General features: G+C 44.6%; 1 protein-coding gene across 1 annotated transcript in view; it reads left to right on the top strand.

Annotated features, from left to right (window-relative positions):
* The window catches only part of LOC139155946 (double C2-like domain-containing protein beta), a 295,913-nt gene that overhangs the window by 265,259 nt on the left and 3,543 nt on the right, over window positions 1-27,111 (top strand). Inside the window, exons 14-17 of the mRNA XM_070731359.1 lie at window positions 4,531-4,657; window positions 8,097-8,153; window positions 18,126-18,283; window positions 25,839-25,920. Of these exons, the coding sequence (XP_070587460.1) occupies window positions 4,531-4,657; window positions 8,097-8,153; window positions 18,126-18,283; window positions 25,839-25,920 (424 nt within the window). The remainder of the gene's footprint in view (window positions 1-4,530; window positions 4,658-8,096; window positions 8,154-18,125; window positions 18,284-25,838; window positions 25,921-27,111) is intronic.

The following is a 27,111-nucleotide window of genomic DNA, read 5'->3' as shown; positions in this document are numbered from 1 at the left end:
TCTTTCCTGATACGTTTTATGCTTAAGACCTTCCACCATTCTTGTAGCCCGTCTTTGGACCCGTTCAATTTTGTCAATATCTTTTTGTAGGTGAGGTCTCCAGAACTGAACACAGTATTCCAAATGTGGTCCCCCCAGCGCTCTATATAAGGGGATCACAATCTCCCTCTTCCTGCTTGTTATACCTCTAGCTATGCAGCCAACATCCTACTTACTTTTCCTACTGCCCGACCACACTGCTCACCCATTTTGAGACTGTCAGAAATCATGACCCCTAAATCCTTCTCCTCTGAAGTTTTTGCTAACAGAGAGCTGCCAATGCAATACTCAGATTGAGGATTCCTTTTCCCCAAGTGCATTATTTTACATTTGGAGACACAATAAACAAATCTAATAGTTAAAAAACAATTTAAAAAACCCTTATAAAAATAACCATACAGCTCAAACAGACCATACATAAATTATAGTAGCTAAGGGGTATTTTAATTTACCTATACCTGGTGGCATAGATGAGTTTTCAGAAGTTTCCGAAAGGCAAAGAGGATGGGGGCAGTCCTAATCTCCAGGGGGAGTTGGTTCCAGAGGGCAGGGGCCGCCACAGAGAAGGCTCTTCCCCTAGGCCCTGCCAGACGACATTGTTTAGTCGACAGGACCCGGAGACAATGGTGGCAAGGAAGGTCGCGGGACAAATGGAAGAACCGGAGCGATCCACTGAACAAATCTGGTGAGAGAAGTCATTAAACGGGGTAAGACGGAACAAACCTCCGCCAGCAATATCAGTTTTGGCTTCCGCTACATGAAAAAAATAAAACAAAATTCAGCAGTAACCAAATCCTCTCAAAGCATCTGTGGAAAACAAGAGATGAATGAGATTTTGAAGTATTTCCAAAAAGCTGCCGGGGGAAAAAAATAAAAATGAAAGTGTCATTTTAAGATGAAACGAGTCGAGAGAGAGAGAGAAATAAACTTCTCAGAATAGCAATCGGGGTTTGAATGCTGACAGCCCGCTCACCCTCCGATATCTTGCTATTAACGCAGATAAAAATATCTTGACTTTTTTTTTTTTAAATAGGAGGGAAGAGAAAACATGGAGAACATTATTTTTGATGTTAGGGTTCCAAGTAATAAATCCATTGCAAGTAAAATCGGAGGCCGTGTGAGATAAATATTCATGAAATTTTTTATTGAAAGAGTAGTAGATCCTTGGAACAAACTTCCAGCAGACGTGGTAGATAAATCCACAGGAACTGAATTTAAACATGCCTGGGATCAACATATTATCCATCCTAAGATAAAATACAGAAAATAGTAGATGGACCATGAGGTCTTTTTCTGCCGTCAGACTTCTATGTTTCTATGTTTCTATGAAATAATTCCACAGGAGCCAAATAAAAACATAGAAGATTGACAGCAGAAAAAGACCTCCTGGTCCATCTAGTCTGCCCTTATACTATTTCCTGTATTTTATCTTAGGATGGATCTAGGTTTATCCTAGGCATGTTTAAATTCAGTTACTGTGGATTTGCCAACTACGTCTGCTGGAAGTTTGTTCCAAGCATCTACTACTCTATAATATTTTCTCACCTTGCTTCTGATCTTCCCCCCAACTAACCTCAGATTGTGCCCCCTTGTTCTTGTCTTCAATTTCCTATTAAAAACAGTTCCCTCCTGAACCTTTTTGAACCCTTTAACATATTTAAACGTTTCGATCATGTCCCCCGTTTCCCTTCTGTCCTCCAGACTAGACAGATTGAGTTCATGAAGTCTTTCCTGATACCTTTTATGCTTAAGACCTTCCACCATTCTTGTAGCCCGTCTTTGGACCCGTTCAATTTTGTCAATAACTTTTTGTAGGTGAGGTCTCCAGAACTGGACACAAGATTCCAAATGGGATCTTATCAGCACTTTATATAGAGGGATCACAATCTCCCTCTTCCTGCTTGTTATACCTCTAGCTATGCAGCCAAACATTCTACTCGGTTTCCCTACAGCCTGACCGCACTGTTCACCCATTTTGAGACTTTAATTTAATTCCAGTCCCCCTTCCTCCTTTCCTCCAAAACCCAGGCTGGCCACTCTGCAGGGACGCCTCCCCTTCCCCCTCCCCACACCTGCCATACAGGATGTCACTTTTAATCATCCTTAATTATGCTGAGTTTTGCTCTTCCCCAGTTGTGGCTGGTTGGGGAAAAACAATAGCTGCATTGGGAGGCTGTAATTAAGATGCGTTTAGACACGGCCTCTGTTTTGAGCATTATTTTCACATGCACTGGAAGGAGAGGCAGTGTGCATAGGAGAGATTCGCACACACACACAAACAAACAAACACACAGACACATCTATACACATCAACACATACACACACTCAAACACTGGAATGCGCACTGGAATTCTTTAGAATAGAATGGAATAGTATAGAATAAGAAAATGTGGAATAGAATAGAATAGAATAAGAAAATATAGAATAGAATAGAATAAATAGAACAGAATAGAATAGAATAAGAAAATATGGAATAGAATAGAATAAGAAAATATAGAATAGAATAGAATAGAATAAGAAAATATGGAATAAAATAGAATAGAATAGAATAAGAAAATATAGAATAGAATAAGAAAATATAGAATAGAATAGAATAAGAAAATATGGAATAAAATAGAATAGAATAAGAAAATATGGAATTGAATAGAATAGAATAGAATTAAGAAAATATGGAATAGAATAGAATTGGCCAAGTGTGATTGGATACACAAGGAATTTGTCTTGGGGCAGATGCTCTCAGCGTACATAACAGAAGAAGATACATTTGTCAAGAATCATGCGGTACAACACTTAATGATTGTCATAGGGGTCAAATAAGCAGTGAAGAAACAATCAATATTAATAAAAATCTTAGGATACAAGCAACAAGTTACAGTTATGCAGTCATAAATGGGAGGAAAAGAATGATAGGAATGATGAGAAAAACTAGTAGAAAAACCTTATTGGCCAAGTGTGATTGGACACACAAGGAATTTGTCATTGGTGCCTATGCTTTCAGTGTGCATAAAAGAAAAATATACATTTGTCAAGAATCATGTGGTACCACACTTAATGATTGTCATAGGGGTCAAATAAGCAGTCAGGAAATACAGTAATATTAATATAAATCATAAGGATACGAAGCAATAAGTTAGTCATACAATCGTAATTGGGAAGAACTTGTAGTACAATCTACAACCCCAAAACACCCTCCCAGAGCCTCTGTGTGAGCCAAAAATAAGCTGGCCAGAACATACATGCACATTGGAGTTGTGCTAGGGCACAAGCTCTCATGCCAGCTAATATGGCTCCCCATGCCACCTGTAGCACCCGTGCCATAGGTTTGCCATCACTGGTTACACATTGAATATCTCCAGGAAACAGTTGACCACACCCAGATAGTGAGGATTTATGAGTACGGAGGTGTGGAGAATCAACGTTTGTAATCATGGAAATCCTAGATCCGAGGTTCCAGAAATGCTTTGCTGGCAAACTGCTGTTATCCTTCCTGCAGAGACGCAGCTGTCTGAGGAACACCTTAAGATCCATGAGTGGGTGTTTAAAAGGACATTAGAACATTTGGGAATCCCATAATTGGATTTTGCTCCCAGCCCGCAGCTCGCTCCTTATCTATTAAACAATTTGACCAGGAACGTTGCCAACATGAACTAATAGCCTGAACTTGTTTTGTACAAATCATTTTTTAAATATAGATGTGTTTGGTTGAATTTTCTGTTACTGGGTTCTTCTTTGTTCCGATTGGACCAGGCCCAAGCAGAACAAATGCTAAATATGCCCATGTTACACCAACACTCCGCAGTCTGCATTGGTTGCCGATCAGTTTCCGGGCACAATTCAAAGTGTTGGTTATGACCTATAAAGCCCTTCATGGCATCGGACCAGAATATCTCCAGGACCGCCTTCTGCCGCACGAATCCCAGCGACCAGTTAGGTCTCACAGAGTGGGCCTTCTCCGGGTCCCGTCGACTAAACAATGTCGTCTGGCGGGACCCAGGGGGAGAGCCTTCTCTGTGGCGGCCCCGACCCTTTGGAACCAACTCCCCCCAGATATCAGAGTTGCACCCACCCTCCTTGCCTTTCGTAAGCTCCTTAAACCCCACCTCTGTCATCAGGCATGTCAGAATTGAGACTTTCTCTTCCCCCTAGGCTTATAAAATTTATGCATGGTATGTTAGTATGTATGACTGGTTTCTTAAATTGAAGTTTTTTCAAATTAACTTAAATATTAGATTTGTTTACATTGTATTATTATGGTTGTTAGCCCCACACATGTGTGTGTATGTATAAAGGTGCGTGTCCTGTCTCTCTGCCCCCTCGCTCATCTTCCTGTTGACTTTTCAACTGGAAATGCTTGGGCATCCCTGCTATTCGCAATCCAGGCTAAGCCATGAGTCTATGCGGAATTGATGCTGTTGTTCACCCCTTTTTTCAATGGGGCGAATTTGTGGCCTTGTTCGTTCACCTCCCGTCTCCCCTTCGGTGCTTTTCAGAGTCTCGGTTTGCGACGAAGACAAGTTCCGCCACAACGAGTTCATTGGCGAAACGAGGATTCCCCTGAAGAAACTGAAGCCCAACCAGACTAAGAAATTCAACATTTGCCTGGAGAAACAGCTGCCGGTGAGTGACAGTTAAAGATGTCAGGCGATTTGAGAAAGGGAAGGAAGGGCGAAAGGAAGGGAGGAGAGAAAGGAAATTGGAGGGAGGGAGGAAGGATGAAAGGGAAAGGTGAGATATAAGATATAAGGAGGGATATAAAGGAGGAAGGGAGGGAGGAAAGAAGGAAGGAAGGAAGGAAGGAAGGAAGGAAGGAAGGATAGCAGAATAACAGAGTTGGAAGGAAGGAAGGAGAAGGGGAAAAGAGAGAGGGAGGGAAAGAGAGAGCAAGAGGTGGGGCTAGTCAAAAGAAAGAAAGACAGAAAAAAAGAAAAAAAGAAAAAATAGGAAGGGGGAGGGGGGAGGGGGGAAGGAAGGAGATAAGGGAAAAGAAGAGAGGAAGAGAAGGAAGGAGGAGGAGAGAGAAAGCAAGGAAGGAAAGAGAAAGAAAGAAAGAAAGAAAGAAAGAGGAAGGATGGAGGGAAGGAAGGAAGGATAGCAGAATAACAGAGTTGGAAGGAAGGAAGGAGAAGGGAAAGAGAGAAAGGGAGGGAAAGAGAGAGCAAGAGGTAGGGGTAGTCAAAAGAAAGAAAGAAAGAAAGACAGAAAAAAAGAAAAAAGAGGAAGGAGGGAGGGAGGGAGGGAAGGAAGGAGATAAGGGAAAAGAAGAGAGGAAGAGAAGGAAGGAGAAGAGAGAGAGAAAACAAGGAAGGAAAGAGAAAGAAAGAAAGAAAGAAAGAAAGAGGAAGGATGGAGGGAAGGAAGGAAGGATAGCAGAATAACAGAGTTGGAAGGAAGGAAGGAGAAGGGGGAAAGAGAAAGGGAGGGAAAGAGAGAGCAAGAGGTAGGGGTAGTCAAAAGAAAGAAAGACAGAAAAAAAGAAAAAAAGAGGAAGGAGGGAGGGAGGGAAGGAGATAAGGGAAAAGAAGAGAGGAAGAGAAGGAAGGAGGAAGAGAGAGAGAAAGCAAGGAAGGAAAGAGAAAAAAGAAAGAAAGAAAGAGGAAGGATGGAGGGAAGAAAGGAGGGAAGGAAGGAAGAGAGAGAAAGCAAGGAAGAAAGGAAAAAAGAAAAAAGTAAGAGGGAGGAGGGAGGGAAGGAAGGAGAGAAGGGAAGAGAGGGAGGGAAGGAAGGAGGAAAAGAGAGAGAAAGCAAGGAAGAAGGGAAAGAAAAAAGAACGAAAGAAAAGAAAGAGAGAGAGAAAGATAGAAAACATGAAATGAAATGAAATCTTGGAAACCGTTCTGGATGAGCAATTCCAGGACAAAGAAAAATGTGTGGGAGGCCCGAGATGGAGAGGAAATCTCTCCGTGGGACTTAAGCGTAAGAAGGTGGCATTGTCCCTCATCTCAGGCTGATGGCTGGAAGGACGAGTGTCTTCTTGCCTTGATCCGGGGGCCTTTTCTGACCCCCCCATTCCTCCCTCCAATTCAAATTATGCGGGAAACTTTTACAAAACCCCAATTTCATCCGCAAAACCCCTGGATAGACGCCTCTGCTTTTAAGTCCATCCTCAAGAGGCTGAAATTCAGTCGATGTGACTCCTGAGTTAACTTTCTCACAAAGGTCCGGAAATTAATTTAATCAATCGATCAGTCAATTTAATTGATGGATTAATATTTCTACGCCGCCCCAACTCCCTACGGACTCAGTGCAGCTCACAACAAAAGCAAATATAGATTAATATAAAAACAATTCAATTTACAATAATTGCAACCATCCCCACATTCATGGGCTGATCTCGCTAGCTTGCTTTCTAGCTGAACTACTAATTACTCTCAATCATTTCCCCCCCTGACAGCTGTGCCTTCTCCCTTTTCCTGAGAATCAGGTAAAATCAGAGAAGAAAAGGAATATTTTTTTTTTCTTTTGAATAAAATCTCTTAGTGGGGAAAGGTGTTACCAGAATCCTGATTTTTGTCTTTTGGTTATTTCTCGACTTAACAAGAATTTGTTTAATGACCATTTAACTTATGTAACTTATGACTTGTTTTTTTCACACTTACAACTGTTGCAGGATCCCCGTAGTTGCATGAGCAAAATCAGACACTTCGTAGCCGACTGATATTTATGACTGTTGCAGCCTCCCTTGCTGGTACCTCTACATACAAACTTAATTCGTTTCGTGACCAGGTTTTTAAGTAGAAAAGCTTGTAAGAAGAAGCCATTTTCCCCATAGGAATCAATGTAAAAGCAAATAATGTGTGCAATTGGGGAAACCACAGGGAGGGTGGAGGCCCTGTTTCCTCCCAGGAGATTCCAAGAGAGGTCCCACGGAGGCTTCTCCCCACCTTTTCCAGATCTGTTTCCTCCCAGGAGATTCTGAGAGAGGCCCCACGGAGGCTTCTCCCCACCTTTTCCAGATCTGTTTCCTCCCAGGAGATTCTGAGAGAGGCCCCACGGAGGCTTCTCCGCACCTTTTCTGAGCCCGTTTCCTCCCAGGAGATTCCTAGAGAGGGCCCCACGGAGGCTTCTCCCCACCTTTTCCGAGCCTGTTTCCTCCCAGGAGATTCTGAGAGAGGCCCCATGGAGGCTTCTCCCCACCTTTTCCGGCCATGTTTCCTCCCAGGAGATTCCAAGAGAGGCCCCACGGAGGCTTCTCCCCGCCTTTTCCGGCCCTGTTTCCTTCCAGGAGATTCCGAGAGAGGCCCCATGGAGGCTTCTCCCCACCTTTTCCGGCCCCGTTTCCTCCCAGGAGATTCCTAGAGATTCTCCCAACTTTTTCCGGCCCTGTTTCTTCCCAGGAGATTCCTAGAGAGGCCCCATGGAGGCTTCTCCCTGCCTTTTCCGGCCCCGTTTCCTCCAAGGAGATTCCTAGAGATTCTCCCAACCTTTTCCAGCCCTGTTTCCTTCCAGGAGATTCCGAGAGAGGCACCACAGAGGCTTCTCCCCGCCTTTTCCGGCCCTGTTTCCTCCCAGGAGATTCCGAGAGAGGCCCCACGGAAGCTTCTCCCCACCTTTTCCGAGCCCGTTTCCTCCAAGGCGATTCCGAGAGATTCTCCCAACCTTTTCCGACCCTTTTTCCTTCCAGGAGATTCCTAGAGAGGCCCCATGCCTTTTCCGGTTACGGTTTTGGAAGGTCAGTTTGTAAGTGGAAAATTGTTCTTGAGAAGAGGCCAAAAAATATCTTGAACACCCGGCTCTTATCTAGAAAAGTTCATAAGTAGAGGTGTTCTTAGGTAGAGGTACCACTGTACAGTGGTACCTCAAGATACGAACCCCTCGTCTTACGAACAACCCGAGATACAAACCCGGGGTTCAGAAAAATTTTGCCTCTTCTTACGAATTTTTTTCGTCTTACGAACACCAAACCCGAACTTCCGGGTTTGGCGTTCGGGAGGCTGCTGGGAAGCCCCCCGGCTGTTTTAAAAGGTGACCGCCGGGCGGCGGGGCTTCTCAGCGGCCTCCTGAACGCTGAACCTGGAAGTTCGAGTTCGGGAGGCCTCTGAGAAGCCCTGCTGCCCAGCTGTCGTCTCCCCCCAGCATTTCTCCCAGGACAACAGGCAGGGCGAAGCAGCGTGGGGCAAAGGGAGGCTCAAGCCTCCTTCGGTGGTGGCGGCTGGCTTCCGGGTTTCTGAGTTTTGGGCTTGCACGCATTAATCGTTTTTCCATTGATTCCTATGGGAAACAATGTTTTGTCTTACGAACTTTTCACCTTATAAACCTCCTCCCGGCACCAATTAAGTTTGTAAGACGAGGTATTACTGTATATTATTTTGCAGTCCTCTGGAGATTAGTATTATTTTAGAGCCGTTGAGGCCACTTGGAGGTTTATCTGTGCCCACAGGGTCACCAAAAGAGTGGAAATGGGTGTGGAGCCCTCTTGGAACTTGTAAGACTAGTTCAGTGATGGCAAACCTTTTGTGGTTCACGTGCCAAAAGGGTGCGTGTGCGTGTGCTAGTGAAAAACAGCACAACGGGGAAATCGAAAGTCCATTTTCCAAACTTCCGGTTTGCCCACTGTTCTGTCTGTGTTCCCCCAGACCTCAACACCAACTGGAAAAAACAGCCAGACACTCTGGTAAAAGCAAAAGTACTTTATAGCTGGAAAAAATAAACACAGAGGAAAACCTGTTCTTCCCAACAGACAGGCTATAATACTTTACAGCAGAGTCCTGATGTCCAGACAATACAGCAAGCTTCTTGCTGGCACACCCACCCCAAGGTTTCAGTAGTCAAAGGCACAAACCAGGATTCCAAGACGCCAAAGTTCACAGCCAGGTCCCAAGACTCTCAAAGATAAAACTCCACAAGCCAGGAAGGGTGGGTCTGCCTTTTAGCCTTTCCAAAGAGCACCACACCCAAACCCAGCTGTTGCCTCTTTAATGCTGAAAGTACCTAGCCAATTGGTCCCTTCGCTGTGTAGCTCTTCTCTGTCGCAGATCAATTATGGCTTGTGCATTTTCCTCTAAGGAATCCAGGCTGCTTGCTGGGGAGAGCTCCCTCTGGGGGGACTCTGGCTGTCCTCCCTCTTCTTCAGCCTGGGATTCCTCCTCCTCGTCTGCCTGCACCTCCTGTTCCTCATCCTCTCCCTCTGAGCTGGAAACCGACAGAAGATCAGCCGTTCCCTGAGGGGCCTCAGACAGAACCACAATACCCACTGGGCTGTTTTTCACACTCCGGAGCTTCAGGAAGTTTCCCTAAAGCCTTCGTAATGCAAAAAAACCACAGCACAATGGGCAAACTGGAAATCTGTTTTTCCAAACTTCCGGTTTGCCTGTGGGGCAGTTTTTTGCACTCCAGAGATTCAGGGAAGCTTCCTGAAGCTCCAGAGTGTGAAAAACAGCCCAGTGGGCAAAACGGTAGTTTGCTAAGACCTCACTTGGTGTCAGCGCTGGTGAGGGGAGCTGTTGTTTACCTCAGCTGAGTCGTGACAATTTGCTCTGCCATATGAATCAGCTGAGGTAACTTTCACCAGACCCATCCTCGAACACAGCTCATCTGTCTGGAACCCATACCACATCTCAGACATCAACACCCTTGAAAATGTCCAAAGATACTTCACCAGAAGAGCCCTTCACTCCTCCACTCGAAACAGAATATCCTATGAAAATAGACTAACAATCCTGGGCCTAGAAAGCCTAGAACTACAACGCCTTAAGCACGATCTAAGTATTGCCCACAAAATCATATGCTGCAATGTCCTGCCTGTCAACGACTACTTCAGCTTCAACCACAACAACACAAGAGCACGCAACATATTCAAACTTGGTATTAATCGCTCCAAACTTGACTGTAAAAAATACGACTTTAGTAACAGAGTTGTCGAAGCGTGTAACTCATTACCGGACTCCATAGTGTCATCCCCAAACCCCCAACACTTTACCCTTAGATTATCCATGGTTGACCTCTCCAGATTCCTAAGAGGTCAGTAAGGGGCGTGCATAAGTGCACTAGTGTGCCTTCTGTCCCCTGTCAAATTGTCTCTCCTATATCTCCTATATCTTTTCTTCCATTCCTATATCTTTTCCTCTATTCTTCATTGACATATTTTATTCTTATATCTTTTTTTCTATCCTTTCTTTGATATACAGTATTTTACTATGGGTATATTTTCTATAACCTTTATTGTGTATTAGATTAGATTAGATTAGATTAGATTAGGTAGGTAGATAGATAGATAGATAGATAGATAGATAGATAGATAGATAGATAGATAGATAGATAGATAGATAGATAGATGGATGTTCTGTCAAGCTCTCTGGTAGAATCCTCCCGAAAATGCACAGATACAATTTCAGACACACACGTTTGAAAATTCAAAACAATGTTCTTTATACCGAAAATCCAAATAAACTAAGCCCTCTTTTTGTATAGCAAAGAGCACTCGTCTCCAAACAAACTGGTAATTTGTACAAGTCCCTTATCAGTTCTGTGATACTTAGCTTGCAGCTGTGAGGCAATTCAAAGTCCTTCTTCTTTCACAAAGTGAAACACACTTTGCCCTGGTTTAGTTTCAAAGTGGGGAAAAATCAGCACACAAAGGTCAAAGTCAGCAAAGCAGTCACGAAACACAACGATCAGATAATCCTCCACAATGGCCAAACCCACAGGCTGCTATTTATAGCAGCCTCACTAATGACTACAGCCCCATCCAACCACAGGTGGCCTCATTTTCTTTGATAATAATCTCTCAGATGTTGCTGCCTATGCATCGCTCTCCGCATGCGTGGCTGTATCATTAATTCTTGTTCTGAATCCAAGGAGGAGCTAGATAATTGATCTCCTTCTGAGCTGTCTGCCACACTCTCCTCCTCCCTGTCACTCATGTCTTCTTGGTCAGAGGAGCCTTCATCATCAGATTCCACCGGTGGCAAAACAGGCCTGCAGCATGTGGATGTTTCCCCCACATCCACAGTCCTTGGGGCAGGAGCTGGGCCAGAGCTAACCACAACAGATAGATAGATGGATGGAGAGAGAGAGAGAGAGAGAGAGAGAGAGAGAGATGAGGGGCGGGCTAGCCAGAGGTGGTGTTTGCCGGTTTTCCAAACTACTCAAAACTAGCGCTACTGGTTTGCCCGAACTGGTCAGAACTGGCTGAATAACACCTCTTGTTACTTCTGATATTGGGTTGCTAGCTGTTACGGGCCACAGTGTGTACCGGTAGCAAAAATGGAGCTACGTGCGCAGCCCCATGTTGCTGGCATGCACCAGTGTGATTTTGCTCCTGCGCAAGCACAGGGAGCAAGATCTTCCAAAGGGACGCATAGATTTGTAATGTATTGTATTACTGTTATGCTGTGAGCCGCCCTGAGTCTTCGGAGAGGGGCGGCATACAAATCTAATAAACTATAAACTATAACTATGCGTGTGAGATTTCAGCATTTTTTCTGCTTCTGCGCATGTGCGCATACCGCAGTTATATTTTCGTTCCTGCCCATGCACAGAAGCAAAAAAAGTCACCAGAATCTCATGTGCATGGGTGTCCTCTTGCAAGATTTTACTTCCTGTACATGCACAGGAGCGAAATCTCACTGGGGCGCGCACACATGCGCGCTGGTGATGCAGAACTGCACGCGCATTGTACCATAGCAGTCATAAGTAGCAACCCCCGCCTGGTTACTTCCTATTCAGTACGAGAACCTGCGTGCAGGATCATAATTGAATCCGACATCCCTTTAAACATGTGTTCAGCTCCGATTTCAGTCGGCTTTAATCTCGGCTACACCTTGCTGGGGACGAGTGTGTTGCTATTCCAGCAAGCAGATTAAATCTGTCAGCGACAAAGTCGAGGTGGGGAGGATTTGTAGGGCTAAGACACCACACAAGTAGATGGGGCGAGTGAGGATACAGATCCTGGCTTTGGTGGAGAGGAAGAAAGAGAGGGCTTTTCTTCAGACGATATACTTTCTAAGATAGGTCAGACCTGAACACCTGAGTTTGGAGAGAGCCATAAGAATTGGATGGGACCCCAGGGGTCATCGAATCTCCAAAGCCCCTGAAGGCAGGACAAAAAGCAATGGGTGGAAATTAAAGAAGGAGAGAAGCAATCTAGAAATAAGGAGACATTTCCTGACAATGAAAGCAGTTCATCAGTGGAACAGCTTGCCACCAGAAATTGTGAATGCTCCAATACTGGAAGTTTTAAAGAAGGTTTTTGGATAACCATCTGTCTGAAGTTGTGTAAAGTTTCCTGCCTAAGCAGGGGGTTGGACTAGAACAGCGTTTCCCAACCGGTGTGCCGCGGCACACTAGTGTGCCGCGAGACATGGCCAGGTGTGCCGCCAAGCTTCAGCTGGGTGGGGCGCTGCCGGTACTTCCGTCCTGGGGCTCCCGCTCGCAGCTGTCCCCCGCCTCCTGCTCGATGCTGCGGTTTTCGGCGCTCTCCTGCTGGGCCCCAAAGAAGGAAGGCAGGAAGAAGGAGAGCTCCATTCTTCGCACCTTTTTCCCGCCTTCCTTCTTTGGGGCCCAGCAGGACAGCGCCGAAAACCGCGGCATCGAGCAGGAGGCGGGGGACAGCTGCGAGCGGGAGCCCCAGGATGGAAGTACCGGCAGCGCCCCGCCCAGCTGGAGCTTCTCTGCCGTCGACGGCAAGTGTCCGATGGGAGCGGGGGGGGGGCAGCCGCAGCGGCCGCAGGCAGTCGCGGGGAGATGGCGGCGGCGAGAGGGATCGCTCTCTCTCTCTCTCTCTCAGCTGACTGCAAGCGGGAGCCCTGACGGTGGCGGTTGGAGGTGCTGCTGGACGTCGTACATGCTGGCGCTGCGTGCCTGGCATATACAGTGTCCAGCACCACGTCCAGCTGCCGCCGTCAGGGCTCCCGCTTGCAGTCAGCTGAGAGAGAGAGAGAAAGAAAGAGAGACATATAAGAGAGGCAGAGAGAGAGAGAGAGAGAGACATAGCAAGAGAGGCAGAGAAAGAGAGACAGAGCAAGAAAGAGAGAAAGAGAGACATAGCAAGAGAGGCAGAGAGAGAGAAAAAGAAAGAGACATAGCAAGAGAAAAAGAGAGACTTAGCAAGAGAGGCACAGAGAGAGAGAGAAAGAGAAAGAAAGAGAGACATAGCAAGAGAGACAGAGAGAGAGAAAGAGAGAGAAAGAAAGAGATAGCAAGAGAGGCAAAGAGAAAGAAAGACATATAGCAAGACAGTGAAAGAGAGAGAGAGCAAGAGAGAGAGAAAAAACAAGAAAGAGATAGCAAGAGAGACAGAGAGAGAGAGCAAGGGAGAGAGAAAGACATAGAGGAAGGGAAGGAGGGAGAGAGAAAGAGAGCAAAAAAGAGAGGAAGAAAGAAAGAAAGAAAGAAAGAGGGATGGAGAGAGAGAAAGAAGGGAAGGAAGGAAAAGAGAGAAAGAGGGAGAAATAGAGCAAAAGGGAGGAAGAGAGAGGGTTTTTTTGTCCAAACTTTTCTTTAGCCCGCCCCCCCCCCCTTTCAGTGTTCCCCAGGATTTTGAAAATATGAATAATGTGCCGCGGCTCAAAAAAGGTTGGGAAACACTGGACTAGAAGACCTCCAAGGTCCCTTCCAGCTTCTATTCTATTCCTATTTCTATTGTCCTCTCCTATCCCATTCCAAATAAAGATTCTAAATATTTGTATTATTTGTATTATTTCTATTCCTTTCTCTTTCTATTATTTCTATTTCTATTTTGTTTATTTCCATTATTTCCATTGCTTTTATTTCTATTTCTATAATGCACTTGGGGGAAAGGAATCCTCAATCTGAGTATTGTATTGGCAGCTCTGTGTTAGCAAAAACTTCATAAGAGAAGGATTTAGGGGTCGTGATTTCTGACAGTCTCAAAATGGGTGAGCAGTGCAGTCAGGCGGTAGGGAAAGCAAGTAGGATTCTTGGCTGCATAGCTAGAGGTATAACAAGCAGGAAGAGGGAGATTGTGATCCCCTTATATAGAGCGCTGGTGAGACCACATTTGGAATACTGTGTCCAGTTCTGGAGACCTCACCTACAAAAAGATATTGACAAAATTGAACGGGTCCAAAGACGGGCTACAAGAATGGTGGAAGGTCTTAAGAATAAAACGTATCAGGAAAGACTTCATGAACTCAATCTGTATAGTCTGGAGGACGGAAGGAACAGGGGGGACATGATCGAAAGATTTTAATATGTCAAAGGGTTAAATAAGGTCCAGGAGGGAAGTGTTTTTAATAGGAAAGTGAACACAAGAACAAGGGGACACAATCTGAAGTTAGTTGGGGGAAAGATCAAAAGCAACGTGAGAAAATATTATTTCACTGAAAGAGTAGTAGATCCTTGGAACAAACTTCCAGCAGACGTGGTTGGTCAATCCACAGTGACTGAATTCAAACATGCCTGGGATAAACATAGATCCATTGTAAGATAAAATACAGGAAATAGTATAAGGGCAGACTAGATGGACCATGAGGTCTTTTTCTGCCATCAGTCTTCTATGTTTCTATGTTTCTATATTTATATTACTGCTTCTATTTCTATTATTTCTATTTCTATTATTTTATGTCTATTATTTACTTTTCTTTTTCTATTATTTCTATTTCTATATTTCTATTTCTGTTTCTATTATTTCTATTTCTATTTTTATTTCTATTTGTATGATGTCTATTTCTATGGTTTCTACTTCTATTATTTCTGTTTCTATTTCTCCCTTTCATGTCCTGTCCTATACTCAATAGATTCTCTGGCTTCCCCCCATTGATTTCGCTTGTCAGAAGTTCAGAAAAGGGGGCACTGTGACACCCCCCCCCCCATGACATTGCAACCATCATCAACACATGCCAGTTTCACAGCGTCTGAATTTTGATCGCCTGATCATGGGGAGGCTGCAATGGTCGTAACTGGGAAAAACGGTCATCCGTCACCTTTTTTTAGTGCCGTTATAACTTCGGTCACTAAACAGCGGTTGTAAGTCGAGGAATACTTCTTAATGATCTTCCATATATTATTCCTGTTCCTGCCCTGTGGTGTTTTAGAGAGTACAGTAGAGTGGAGTGGATTGGGATGGATTGGATTGGAGTGGAGTGGAGTGGATTGGGATGGATTGGATTAGATTGGAGTGGAGTGGGATGGAATGGATTGGAGTGGAGTGGAGTGGATTGGAGTGGAATGGAATGGAATGGATTGGAGTGGAATGGAATGGATTGGAGTGGAGTGGGATGGATTGGAGTGGAGTGGGATGGAATGGATTGGAGTGGATTGGATTGGATTGGAGTGGAATGGAATGGAATGGAATGGATTGGAATGGAATGGATTGGAGTGGAGTGGGATGGATTGGAGTGGAGTGGGATGGAATGGATTGGAGTGGAGTGGATTGGAGTGGAATGGAATGGATTGGAGTGGAGTGGGATGGATTGGAGTGGAGTGGGATGGAATGGATTGCAGTGGAGTGGATTGGAGTGGAATGGAATGGAATGGAATGGAATGGAGTGGAGTGGAGTGGGATGGATTGGAGAGGAGTAGAGTGGGGTGGAGTGGAGTGGGATGGAGTGGAGTGGAGTTGAATGGATTGGAGTGGATTGGAGTGGATTGGAGTGGAATGGATTGGAGTGGAGTGGGATGGAGTGGAGTGGATTGGAGTGGAGTGGATTGGAGTGGAGTGGGATGGAGTGGAGTGGAGTGGGATGGAATGGATTGGAGTGGAGTGGATTGGAGTGGAATGGAATGGATTGGTGTGGAATGGATTGGAGTGGAGTGGGATGGATTGGAGAGGAGTGGAGTGGGATGGAGTGGAGTGGAATGGATTGGAGTGGAGTGGAGTGGATTGGAGTGGAGTGGAGTGGATTGGATTGGAGTGGATTGGAGTAGAGAGGAGTGGAGTGGAGTGGAGTGGAGTGGAGAGGAGTGGAGTGGGGTGGAGTGGAGTGGGATGGATTGGAGTGGAATGGAATGGAGTGGATTGGAGTGGAATGGATTGGAGTGGATTGGAGTGGAATGGAGTGGAGTGGAGTGGGATGGATTGGAGTGGAATGGAATGGAGTGGATTGGAGTGGAGTGGATTGGAGTGGAATGGATTGGAGTGGAGTGGGATGGATTGGAGAGGAGTGGAGTGGGATGGAGTGGAGTGGAATGGATTGGATTGGAGTGGAGTGGAGTGGAGTGGATTGGAGTGGAGTGGAGTGGATTGGATTGGAGTGGATTGGAGTAGAGAGGAGTGGAGTGGAGTGGAGTGGGATGGATTGGAGTGGAATGGAATGGATTGGAGTGGAGTGGAATGGATTGGAGTGGAGTGGAGTGGAGTGGATTGGAGTGGAGTGGGATGGAGTGGAGTGGAGTGGAATGGAGTGGAGTGGAATGGAATGGATTGGAGTGGAGTGGAGTGGAATGGATTGGAGTGGAGAGGAGAGGAGTGGAGTGGGGTGGAGTGGAGTGGGATGGATTGGAGTGGAATGGAATGGAGTGGATTGGAGTGGAATGGATTGGAGTGGATTGGAGTGGAATGGATTGGAGTGGAGTGGGATGGATTGGAGAGGAGTGGAGTGGGATGGAGTGGAGTGGAATGGATTGGATTGGAGTGGAGTGGAGTGGAGTGGATTGGAGTGGAGTGGAGTGGATTGGATTGGAGTGGATTGGAGTAGAGAGGAGTGGAGTGGAGTGGAGTGGGATGGATTGGAGTGGAATGGAATGGATTGGAGTGGAGTGGAATGGATTGGAGTGGAGTGGAGTGGAGTGGATTGGAGTGGAGTGGGATGGATTGGAGTGGAGTGGAGTGGAATGGAGTGGAGTGGAATGGAATGGATTGGAGTGGAGTGGAGTGGAATGGATTGGAGTGGAGTGGAGAGGAGTGGAGTGGGGTGGAGTGGAGTGGGATGGATTGGAGTGGAATGGAATGGAGTGGATTGGAGTGGAATGGATTGGAGTGGATTGGAGTGGAATGGAATGGAGTGGATTGGAGTGGAGTGGGATGGATTGGAGTGGAATGGAGTGGAGTGGGGTGGAGTGGAGTGGGATGGAGTGGAGTGGAGTGGAGTGGATTGGAGTGGAATGGATTGGAGTGGAGTGGAGTGGAGTGGATTGGAGTGGATTGGAGTGGAGTGGGATGGATTGGAGTGGAGTGGAATGGAATGAAATAGAATAGAATAGTTTCAAGTTTAATTGGATTTGTATGCTGCGCCTCTCTGAGGACTCAAATGAAATGGAATAAAATAGAATAGAATACAATAGAAATTAGAATACAATAGAAATTAGAGTAGAATAGAGAATAGAACAGAATAGAAGTTAGAATAGTTTAGAGAGTAGAATAGAATATAAATTAGAATAAAATATAGAATAGAATATAAATTAGAATAAAATATAGAATAGAATACAAATTAGTATAGATCATAGAATAGAATATGAATTAGAATAGAGCATAGAGTAGAGTAGAAGAGAATAGAATAGAAATTAGAGTAGAATAGAAAATAAAATAGATTAGAAGAGAAGAGAAGAGGGCAGAACAGAATAAGAACAGAACAGAAATGAATAGAGAAAAAGAGAACAATAATAAAATAGAAATTAGATTAGAACAGAGAATACAGAACATAGAAACATAGAAGATTGACGGCAGAGAAAGACCTCAGGGTCCATCTAGTCTGCCCTATTTCCTCTATTAATAGAAATTAATAGAATGGAGCAGAGTAGAAAAGAAATGTTTAATGAGCGCAGAAAAGAATACAATAGAATAAAATAGTTTGAAGGGTCCTTGGAGGTCTTCTAGCCCAATCTCCTGCTTCGGCCAGAAACCTTATAATGTTTCAGAATGGTGCCGTCCCCTCCTCTCTGTGGCCGCCACTCAAGTATTGGAAGATGCTCTCCTGTCTCCCCTGGTCCTTCTCTTCGCTAGACTAGCCCTGCCCAGGTCCTGCAACCGTCCTTCGTATGTTTTAGCCTCCAGTCCCCTCATCCTCTTCCTTGCTTTTCTCTGCTCTCTTTCTATTATTATTTATTAGATTTGTATGCCTTTCTAGAGTCTCCACGTCCTTTCTTTTTGTTTCGTAATTTGCTTTTGGGAGATCTTCTTCTCCTGGACGTTGGGCATCCAGGCAGAAATTTAAGGGCTGAGTTGTTTCTTTTCCTTCTCGCTTCCCAGATGGACAAAATGGAAGACAAGTCGCTGGAGGAACGTGGCCGGATCCTTGTTTCCTTGAAATACAGTTCTCAGAAACAGGGCCTGATGGTTGGCATCGTCCGCTGCGCACACTTGGCTGCCATGGACGCCAACGGTTACTCAGACCCCTACGTGAAAACGTAAGTGAGCATCAATGAATCAATAGTTTTTACTACCACGCTGTGGGCGGGGCTTATTTTGTGGGTATGGCTTGCAGGCCATGTGACCAGGTGGGAGTGGCTTGGCCATTTATTTATTTTATTTATTTTATTTTATTTTATTTTTTTGTTTATTTATTTTTTTTGTTTTTTTGTTTTTGTTTTTTATTATTCATTCATTCATTCATTCATTCATTCATTCATTTATTCATTTATTCATTTATTCATTTATTCATTTATTCATTTATTCATTTATTTATTGGATTTGTATGCCGCCCCTCTCCGTGGACCCGGGGCAGCTAACAACAGTGATAAATCCACATGTGACAATCTAAGAGTAAAACAATTAAAAACACTTATTATAAAACCAAACATACATGCAAAGCATACCATGCAGAAATTGTAAAGGCCTAAGGGGGAAAGGGTATCTCAATTCCCCCATGCCCAGGGCCACCATCAGGAATTTTGGGGGCCCATACAGCCTAAGTGTCTGGGCCCCCCCCCCCCCGCCATTTTAAAACTATTTTAAGTCGCCAAGCCACTCCATCCCACGGGGATCATTTCCCACTTCATGCCAAGCGAGGCGGTCCCATAGGCCAGTGTTTCCCAACCTTGGCAACTTGAAGATATCTGGACTTCAACTCCCAGAATTCCCCAGCCAGCCAATGCTGGCTGGAGAATTCTGGGAGTTGAAGTCCAGATATCTTCAAGTTGTCAAGGTTGGGAAGCACTGCCATAGGCTATTTCAGGAACTGGGTTAAGCCGATTGTGTGGACTCATCCAGGAGAAAGAAAGAAGCGGGAGTGACAAGGGAAAGAAAGATCCTCCTGGCATCGGTCAGGCGGAGCGAGGCTTATTTACGGCTCCTTGGCACTTCTCCCTTCTTGTTGACAAAAAAACATGTGCTTTCTAGTGAGGGGAGAGGGGAGGGGGATCCCACACCCGGCAGCCACCGGCGAGGAGCTGGAAAGGACGAGGGGAGAGAAAAAGCAGGGTACCAGCAGTCAGGCGGGTGTCTTGAGGGGGCACTCCCATCTGGAAGGAAGGGAAGAAAGGCGAGGGTGAGCTAGGAAGGAAGGAAGGAAGGAAGGAAGGAAGGAAGGAAGGAAGGAAGGAAGGAAGGAAGGGTAAAAGGGGCGAGCAAGAGAGGAATGGGTGAATGAATGGATGGAGGGTGGGAAGGAAGGAAGGAAAGAGGGAAGGGACAGGAACAGAGGAAGGGTGCAAAGGAAGAAAGGAAAGGTGAAAGGGGAGAGTAAGAGAGGAAGGAGTGAAAGAAGGGAGGGAGAAGGAAAGCAAGAAATGGAGGGAGGGAAGGAAGGAAGGAAAGAAAAGGGGAAGGGACAGGAACAGAGGAAGAAAGCAAGGAAACTTATGAAAGGGGAAAGTAAGAGAGGAAGGACTGAAGGAAGGGAGGGAGGGAAGAAGGTAGGAAGGAGAAAGAAAAGAAGAAATAGAGGAAAGGAAGGTAAAAGAAAGAAAGAAAAAGAGCAAGAAAAAAGCAAGAAAGAGAATGAAAGAGAAATAAAAAGAGAGAGGGGGAATGAAAGAAATGGAAGGAGGGAAGGAAGGAGAGAAAGAAAGAGAAAGAAAGAAAGCAAGAGAAAGAAAAAAGAATGAAAGAGCAAGAGAGAAAGAGAGAAAGAGAAAGAAAGAAAAAGAAATGAAAGAAAGAAAGAAGGAAAGAAAGAAAGAAAGAAAGAGAAAAGAAAGAAAGAGAATGAAAGAGAAATAAAAATAAAGAGGGGGAATGAAAGAAATGGAAGGAGGGAAGGAAGGAGAGGCTCACTGAGCGGATGCATGAAAAGAGGGACCTTGCCTCCCCCTCGCGCCTCACCCTTCCCACCCGGCCGGCCGCGCGCACTTACCTGCTCCCAGCGCCAGCAGCAGGAAGGGGATTGGCTCTGGGCGGCGGGCGGTGTTCACGGCCCCCCCCCCCCGAATCCCCGGCCCAGCACCTCCGGAGGCCGAAAGGCGCGGCTCTCTTGCCCTCGCAATCCTTGGGGGACACACAAGGCCAGCGGAGAAGCCGGCCAGGCTCAGTCCTCTCCCGGCTTCCCCAGCAGCGCGGCTTGGCTTCCGGAGGGCCAAGTCACCCCCGCGCTTTCTTCCGCAGCTGCGATCGGGGCTTGCTGCCTGTCTGCCGGCCTCCCTGCCTTCTTTCCTCGCGGGGGTGGGAAGAAGGTGCGGGCCGCGGTCAGAGAAGCTCCGCAGAGGTGAAGTTTGGCGAGGTGTCTCTGGTCCTTTTGCTTTCCTTGGCGTGCTTTTCCCCATCGCAATCTGGGTTGGGGAGTTTTTGGCGGGCGCCAGGCCCCCCCCATTTTCCAATTTGCCCGGGCCCGTGACGCCACTCCCAGTAGTACCGCCCTATTGGCGTCCCTGCCCATGCCTGACGGCAGAGGTGGGTTTTAAGAAGCTTACGAAAGCCGAGGATGCTGGGGGCAATTCTAATCTCTGGGGGGAGTTGGTTCCAGAGGGCCGGGGCCGCCACAGAGGGCGATCATGTGATCGGGGTGGCTTAAAGGTCATGTGACTGGCTTAAAGGTGGACGACTTGATGTCACTCACGTTAAAGGGTATGGGTTTGGGTTAGGGTGCCTGGCTTCTCCTCGCCTCAAAGAGATACAATTTCCCTCTCTATTTACTATTACTGAACATCCAAAATATACTATTTAATTCTATGTATGTATGCTATATGTGTACATACATATTACACACAGGCACACAAAAACCTACATTATCTACTGTTATGCCGGGCTTCACATTATGAGCCCCAATTAAGTCAAGAATGTAAATTCAAACACACACGCTGTTGCAGAGTAAACAGAAAAGCAGCTTATCCAAAATAATGCTATGCACACGCACTTTAAACTGAACAAATTAGCTCACACACAGGTTACACTCCCTGCAAGCTGCAAGAGACAAAAACAAACAGAGCAGAGAAGAGCAACTGTGAGAGCGTCACAGCCAAACCTCTTCAAGTGAGTCCACAAGATTTACTTAGCTGTGAAATATCCAAAAAAGTCTGTGAAAGTCCTGGAACAATGCAAACACGAGGTATCCTTCTCCAAATGAATAAACTCCCACATGCGCTCTCTGCAATGCTGGTAATTTATCCGCAAACCCATTAGCCTAATTGCCTCAATCAACCTACCAGCGGATGTTGTGAACTCCAATACTCTGGACATTTTAAAGAGGAAATTGGACTGCCATTTGGCTGGGATGCTATAGGGTTCCTGCTTAGGCAGGGGGTTGGACTTGATGACCCGCATGGTCCCTTCCAACTCTAACAATAAATAAATAAAAATAAAATAAAATAGGTGTTCTCCCTTATCTTCTATGATACCTGTGCAGTTGTTCCCTTCTCGTCATAAATCTGCACCTACGAGCATCTATTAACCAATCCTCCTCTGAGTCTGATGACTCACTAATGGGGTCATTAGCTAATGGATTGATTTGCCTCCACCTCTCTGTCCGATTCTTCTTCTCCCCCTTGACAAGGAGTCTTCACTGTCAGAAGCTGATGGTAAGACAAGTCTCTGGGAACCTGAGGATTCTCCTAAACCAACGTCCACATTCCCCATTGCAAGAGCTGGCCCAGAGCCAACCACATCATCTGCTATATAGAATGCATGTGTATGTACACACACACACACACACACACACACACAGCTCTTCTAAAATTATACACATTCAACCTCATTTACTGCAATAGGAAAAACATACCCAGAGCCCAGAAGGGAAAAAAATAAAATATATAAGAAAAAATTCTACCGGTTCTGCGTATCTGACTGTACCCAGAACTGAACTTTGTGTTCAGTTCTGGAGACCTCACCTACAAAAAGATATTGACAACATTGAACGGGTCCAAAGACGGGCTACAAGAATGGTGGAAGGTCTTCAGCATAAAACGTATCAGGAAAGACTTCATGAACTCCATTTGTATAGTCTGGAGGACAGAAGGGAAAGGGGGGGACATGATCGAAACATTTAAATATGTTAAAGGGTTAATAAATAATTAAAAAATAAATTTAAAAATAAAAAAATAAAAAAATAAAAAAAAATAAAAATAAAAATAAAAAAATAAAATAAAATAATAAAATAAAATAATAATTAAAATAAAAAATAAAAAATAAAATAAAAGTCAAACAAACAAATTAATAAATAATAAAAATAATAAAAATAAATTAAAAATTAAATTAAAAATTAAAAAATTTAAAATTTAAAATAAAATAAAATAAAATACATTACAATACAATACAATAAAATACAATAAATAAATAAAATAAAATAAAATAAAATAAAATAATAAAATAAAATAAAATAAAATAAAATAAATAAATAAAATAAAATAAAATAAAATAAAATAAAATAAAATAAAATAAAATAAAATAAAATAAAATAAAATAAAATAAAATAAAATAAAATAAAATAAAAATTCCTCCCGGTTCGGACCAATCTATGGGTGCCACCATCTTTTTTTTTTTTTTTTTATTGTTTTGAGCATGCAAAGGAGCCAAGTTTCTGGCACTGTGCATGCGTCGCCATCTTATTTTTGGCTTTTTAAATGATTTTTTCCCTGATTTTTCGGCATTGCGCATGCACACGTGCGCTTATGAGGTGTGCACCCACGCAGCACAGGAGGAAGCGAACCGGCTGCGAGGTAAGTTAGAACCCACCCCGAGGGCACAAATAAACCTCCAAGTGGCCTCAAGGACTCTCTTAAAGGATGCAAATGACCAGCCGTCTGCAAGGGGTATAAACCCTTCCATTCCCCACCATCCGGTCAGAACTGAAGAAGCTTCTTGGCTGAGGAGTGAAATGCCTTCAAAGAAAAAACAGACAGCCCAGTTTCCTGTTGAAAAACCCCCCCACCTTTACACTGTTCACATGGAGAGGAACCTCGCCCTATCTTGGATGTTTTTGCCCAATCCAACAGATTGCTTCTTGTTCAACAAACCAAGGTTTAAACACGGGTTAGGTCAGCGGTCCCCAAACTATGGCCTGCAGGCCACATGCGGCCCACTGAGGCCATTTATTCAGCCCGCCGGTGAGTGACAAGAGCACAGGGAAAAGAGAGAGAGAAAGAAAGAAAAGGGAAAGAGAGGGAGGGAAGGAGAAGTGGAGAGGAAGGAAGGAGGGAAGGAAGGAGAAATGGAGGGAACAAGGAAGGAAGGAAGAATGAAATGAATGGAGGGACAGAGGAAGGAAGGACTGTTTTGGGGGGGTATTTTTTTAATTTTTTCTCTCAACATACATTCAAACAACACAGTGTACCATCTAATTTTTCATGAATAAATTGCAGTATTTTGTTAGTAACTAATATCAATCATCAAAAAAGTTGCAAAAGTTTTTTTTTCTAATTTTGTCATCCAGTTACATTCATTTTCTTTTAATTAAATTTCCTCCTTAATGTTCCTTCAAAAAGTGCAACACCAATTATATTTCTAACTTATTAACCATTATGCCAAAGTGCTTCCTTCTTTCTTTATACATTTTTCATAAGCCAAGAAAACCTTGTATAGCCAATCAGATGTCAACAAAAGAAAATTAAAAACAAAACATAAACATATATGAATTTCAGACCTTCTCCCCCCTCTAAATAGTATGTTCCCATTTTGTTTTTTACTTTAAAACAAGGTATGTGCAGTGTGCATAGGGATTTGTTCATAGGGTTTTTTTATAGTCCGGCCCTCCAACAGTCCAAGGGACAGTGAACTGGCCCCCTGTGTAAAAAGTTTGGGGACCCTTGGGTTAGGTTGATGTGCGATCCGAACCTTGCTCTCTTGGGTAAAATCCAAGCATTTCGTTTTTCTCCTCAATTTTTCAGCTCTGCTGTTGGCGCCAGGCGAGCGTGATTTATTCCACAAAACTTTTAATCTCCAAGCTTTACGGCGCATGGGGTAGATTTATACGGCAATCCACAAGATCATAATTTGTAGCACACACAAAGGTCCCACGCGCAGATACAAGCGGGGACGGCAAAGGAAAGGAGATAAATAAAATATGGTAATAATGCAGCGAGGCGATAAAATAGCCACGGAGACCTATAGGATTAAATGCCAAAGTAGCCATAAAACAGTCTGTTCCTTCTGTTTAATTAAAAGCCCCAGAGAAAATAATTGCTTTACTCTGGTGCCTCAATTAGAGGCTGTGGTTTTACTTTGCCTGGAAGAGGGTGGGATTCTAGAGTGGGGAGAGTCCCACGAGGTCATCTAGGCCAACCTACAAGGCTCCCAGATATTTTTATTTTATTTCATTTTATTATTTCTATCATTATCTGTCATTATTTATCTATCATTAAGTGTTAATTCTTGATGAACTTTTATGTACACTGAGATCATGTGCACCAAGATAAATTCCTTGTGTGTCCAATCACACTTGGCCAATAAAGAATTCTATTCTGTTCTATTCCATTCTATTCTACTCTATACTCTACTCTACTCTACTCTACTCTACTCTACTCTGTTCTATTCTACTCTGTTCTGTTCTGTTCTACTCTACTCTGTTCTACTCTACTCTACTCTACTCTGTTCTGTTCTGTTCTACTCTACTCTGTTCTGTTCTATTCTGTTCTATTCTATTCTACTCTATTCTATTTCATTCTACTGTACTTTGTTCTGTTCTACTCTATTCTATTCTACTGTACTCTGTTCTGTTCTATTCTACTCTCTTCTGTTCTACTCTACTCTGTTCTGTTCTACTCTACTCCGCTCTGCTCTACTCTGTTCTGTTCTGTTCTATTCTATTTCATTCTACTCTACTCTGTTCTGTTCTGTTCTGTTCTATTCTACTCTGTTCTGTTCTACTCTACTCCACTCTGCTCTACTCTGTTCTGTTCTATTCTATTTCATTCTACTCTACTCTGTTCTGTTCTGTTCTATTCTACTCTGTTCTGTTCTACTCTACTCTGTTCTGTTCTGTTCTACTCCGCTCTGCTCTACTCTGTTCTGTTCTATTCTATTTCATTCTACTCTACTCTGTTCTGTTCTGTTCTACTCTACTCTACTGTATTCTATTCTATTCTACTCTGTTCTGTTCTATTCTGTTCTACTCTACTCTGTTTTGTTCTGTTCTGTTCTATTCTGCTCTACTCTACTCTGTTCTACTATACTCTGTTTTGTTTTGTTCTGTTCTACTATACTCTGCTCTGTTCTGTTCTTTTTCATTCTTTTTCATTCCATTCCATCCCATTTCATTCTAATTTCTATTCCATCCCATCCCATCCCATCCTATTCTATTCTATTCTATTCTATTCTATTCTAAAGAATACTGTAAAATCCCCATTCCCTCCCCACTCCAGGGGAAGGATACTGCAAAATCCCCATTTGGATTCTCCGAACTAGTCAGAATTTTCGCCGCCGATTTTCCAGAACCTGTTAGAACCTGCTGGATTTCCCCCCGGGTGTAAGGTTTCCTGCGTGAGTAAGGGGTTGGACTAGAAGACCTCCAAGGTCCCCTCCAACTTCCGTTATTCTGTTATTATCTAAATCCTGACTTCTGGCCGAGGTAACAGAAGTGGATCTTTTCCTTTGCAGCTACTTGAAACCAGACGAGGACAAGAAATCGAAGCACAAGACAGCCGTGAAGAAGAAAACGCTCAACCCTGAATTTAATGAGGTACGTCTGCCAGGATATATTTTTTTTGCATCAAAGGGTGAACGTTGGGCTGGACTGAATCTAACCATATTTCTGTCTCTGAAATGATAACAAGGATGGAGCAGCAAATATATTTTTTTAATACAGTGGTACCTCTACTTACGAATTTAATTTGTTCCGTGACCGGGTTCTTAAGTAGAAAAGTTCATAAGAAGAAGCAATTTTTCCCATAGGAATCAATGCAAGAAGCAAATAATGCCTGCGATTGGGGAAAACACAGGGAGGTTGGAGGCCCAGTTTCCTCCCAGGAGATTCCTAGAGAGGCCCCACGGAGGCTTCTCCCTGCCTTTTCCGGCCCTGTTTCCTCCTAGGAGATTCCTAGAGAGGCCCCACAGAGGCTTCTCCCTGCCTTTTCCAGCCCTGTTTCCTCCCAGGAGATTCCTAGAGAGGCCTCATGGAGGCTTCTCCCCACCTTTTCCGGCCTTGTTTCCTCGCAGGAGATTCCTAGCGAGAGGCCCCATGGAGGCTTCTCCCCACCTTTTCCGGCCTTGTTTTCTTGCAGGAGATTCCTAGAGAGAGGCCCCATGGAGGCTTCTCCCCGCCTTTTCCGGCCCTGTTTCCTCCCAGGAGATTCCTAGAGAGGCCCCACGGAGGCTTCTCCCTGCCTTTTCCGGCCCTGTTTCCTCCCAGGAGATTCCTAGAGAGGCCCCACGGAGGCTTCTCCCTGCCTTTTCCGGCCCTGTTTCCTCCCAGGAGATTCCTAGAGAGGCCCCACGGAGGCTTCTCCCTGCCTTTTCCGGCCCTGTTTCCTCCCAGGAGATTCATAGAGAGGCCCCACGGAGGCTTCTCCCCGCCTTTTCCGGACTTGTTTCCTCCCAGGAGATTCCTAGTGAGAGGCCCCATGGAGGCTTCTCCCCACCTTTTCCGGCCTTGTTTCCTTGCAGGAGATTCCTAGAGAGGCCCCACGGAGGCTTCTCTCTGCCTTTTCGAGCCATGTTTCCTCCCAGGAGATTCCTAGAGAGGCCCCATGGAGGCTTCTCCCCCCCCCCCCTTTTCTGGCCCTGTTTCCTCCCAGGAGATTCCTAGAGAGGCCCCATGGAGGCTTCTCCCCACCTTTTCCCATTACAGTTTCAGAGGCTCAGGTTTGTAAGTGGAAAATGGAATCAGGGAAATCAACGGTTTGGAAAATATCAGGGAATTTTCAGGCAATTG

Source organism: Erythrolamprus reginae, chromosome 1 (genome assembly GCF_031021105.1).
Source record: "Erythrolamprus reginae isolate rEryReg1 chromosome 1, rEryReg1.hap1, whole genome shotgun sequence".
Classification (NCBI taxonomy): domain Eukaryota; kingdom Metazoa; phylum Chordata; class Lepidosauria; order Squamata; family Dipsadidae; genus Erythrolamprus; species Erythrolamprus reginae.
The sequence above is the reverse complement of the archived record's forward strand: the minus strand, read 5'-3'. Positions and strand labels throughout refer to the sequence as shown.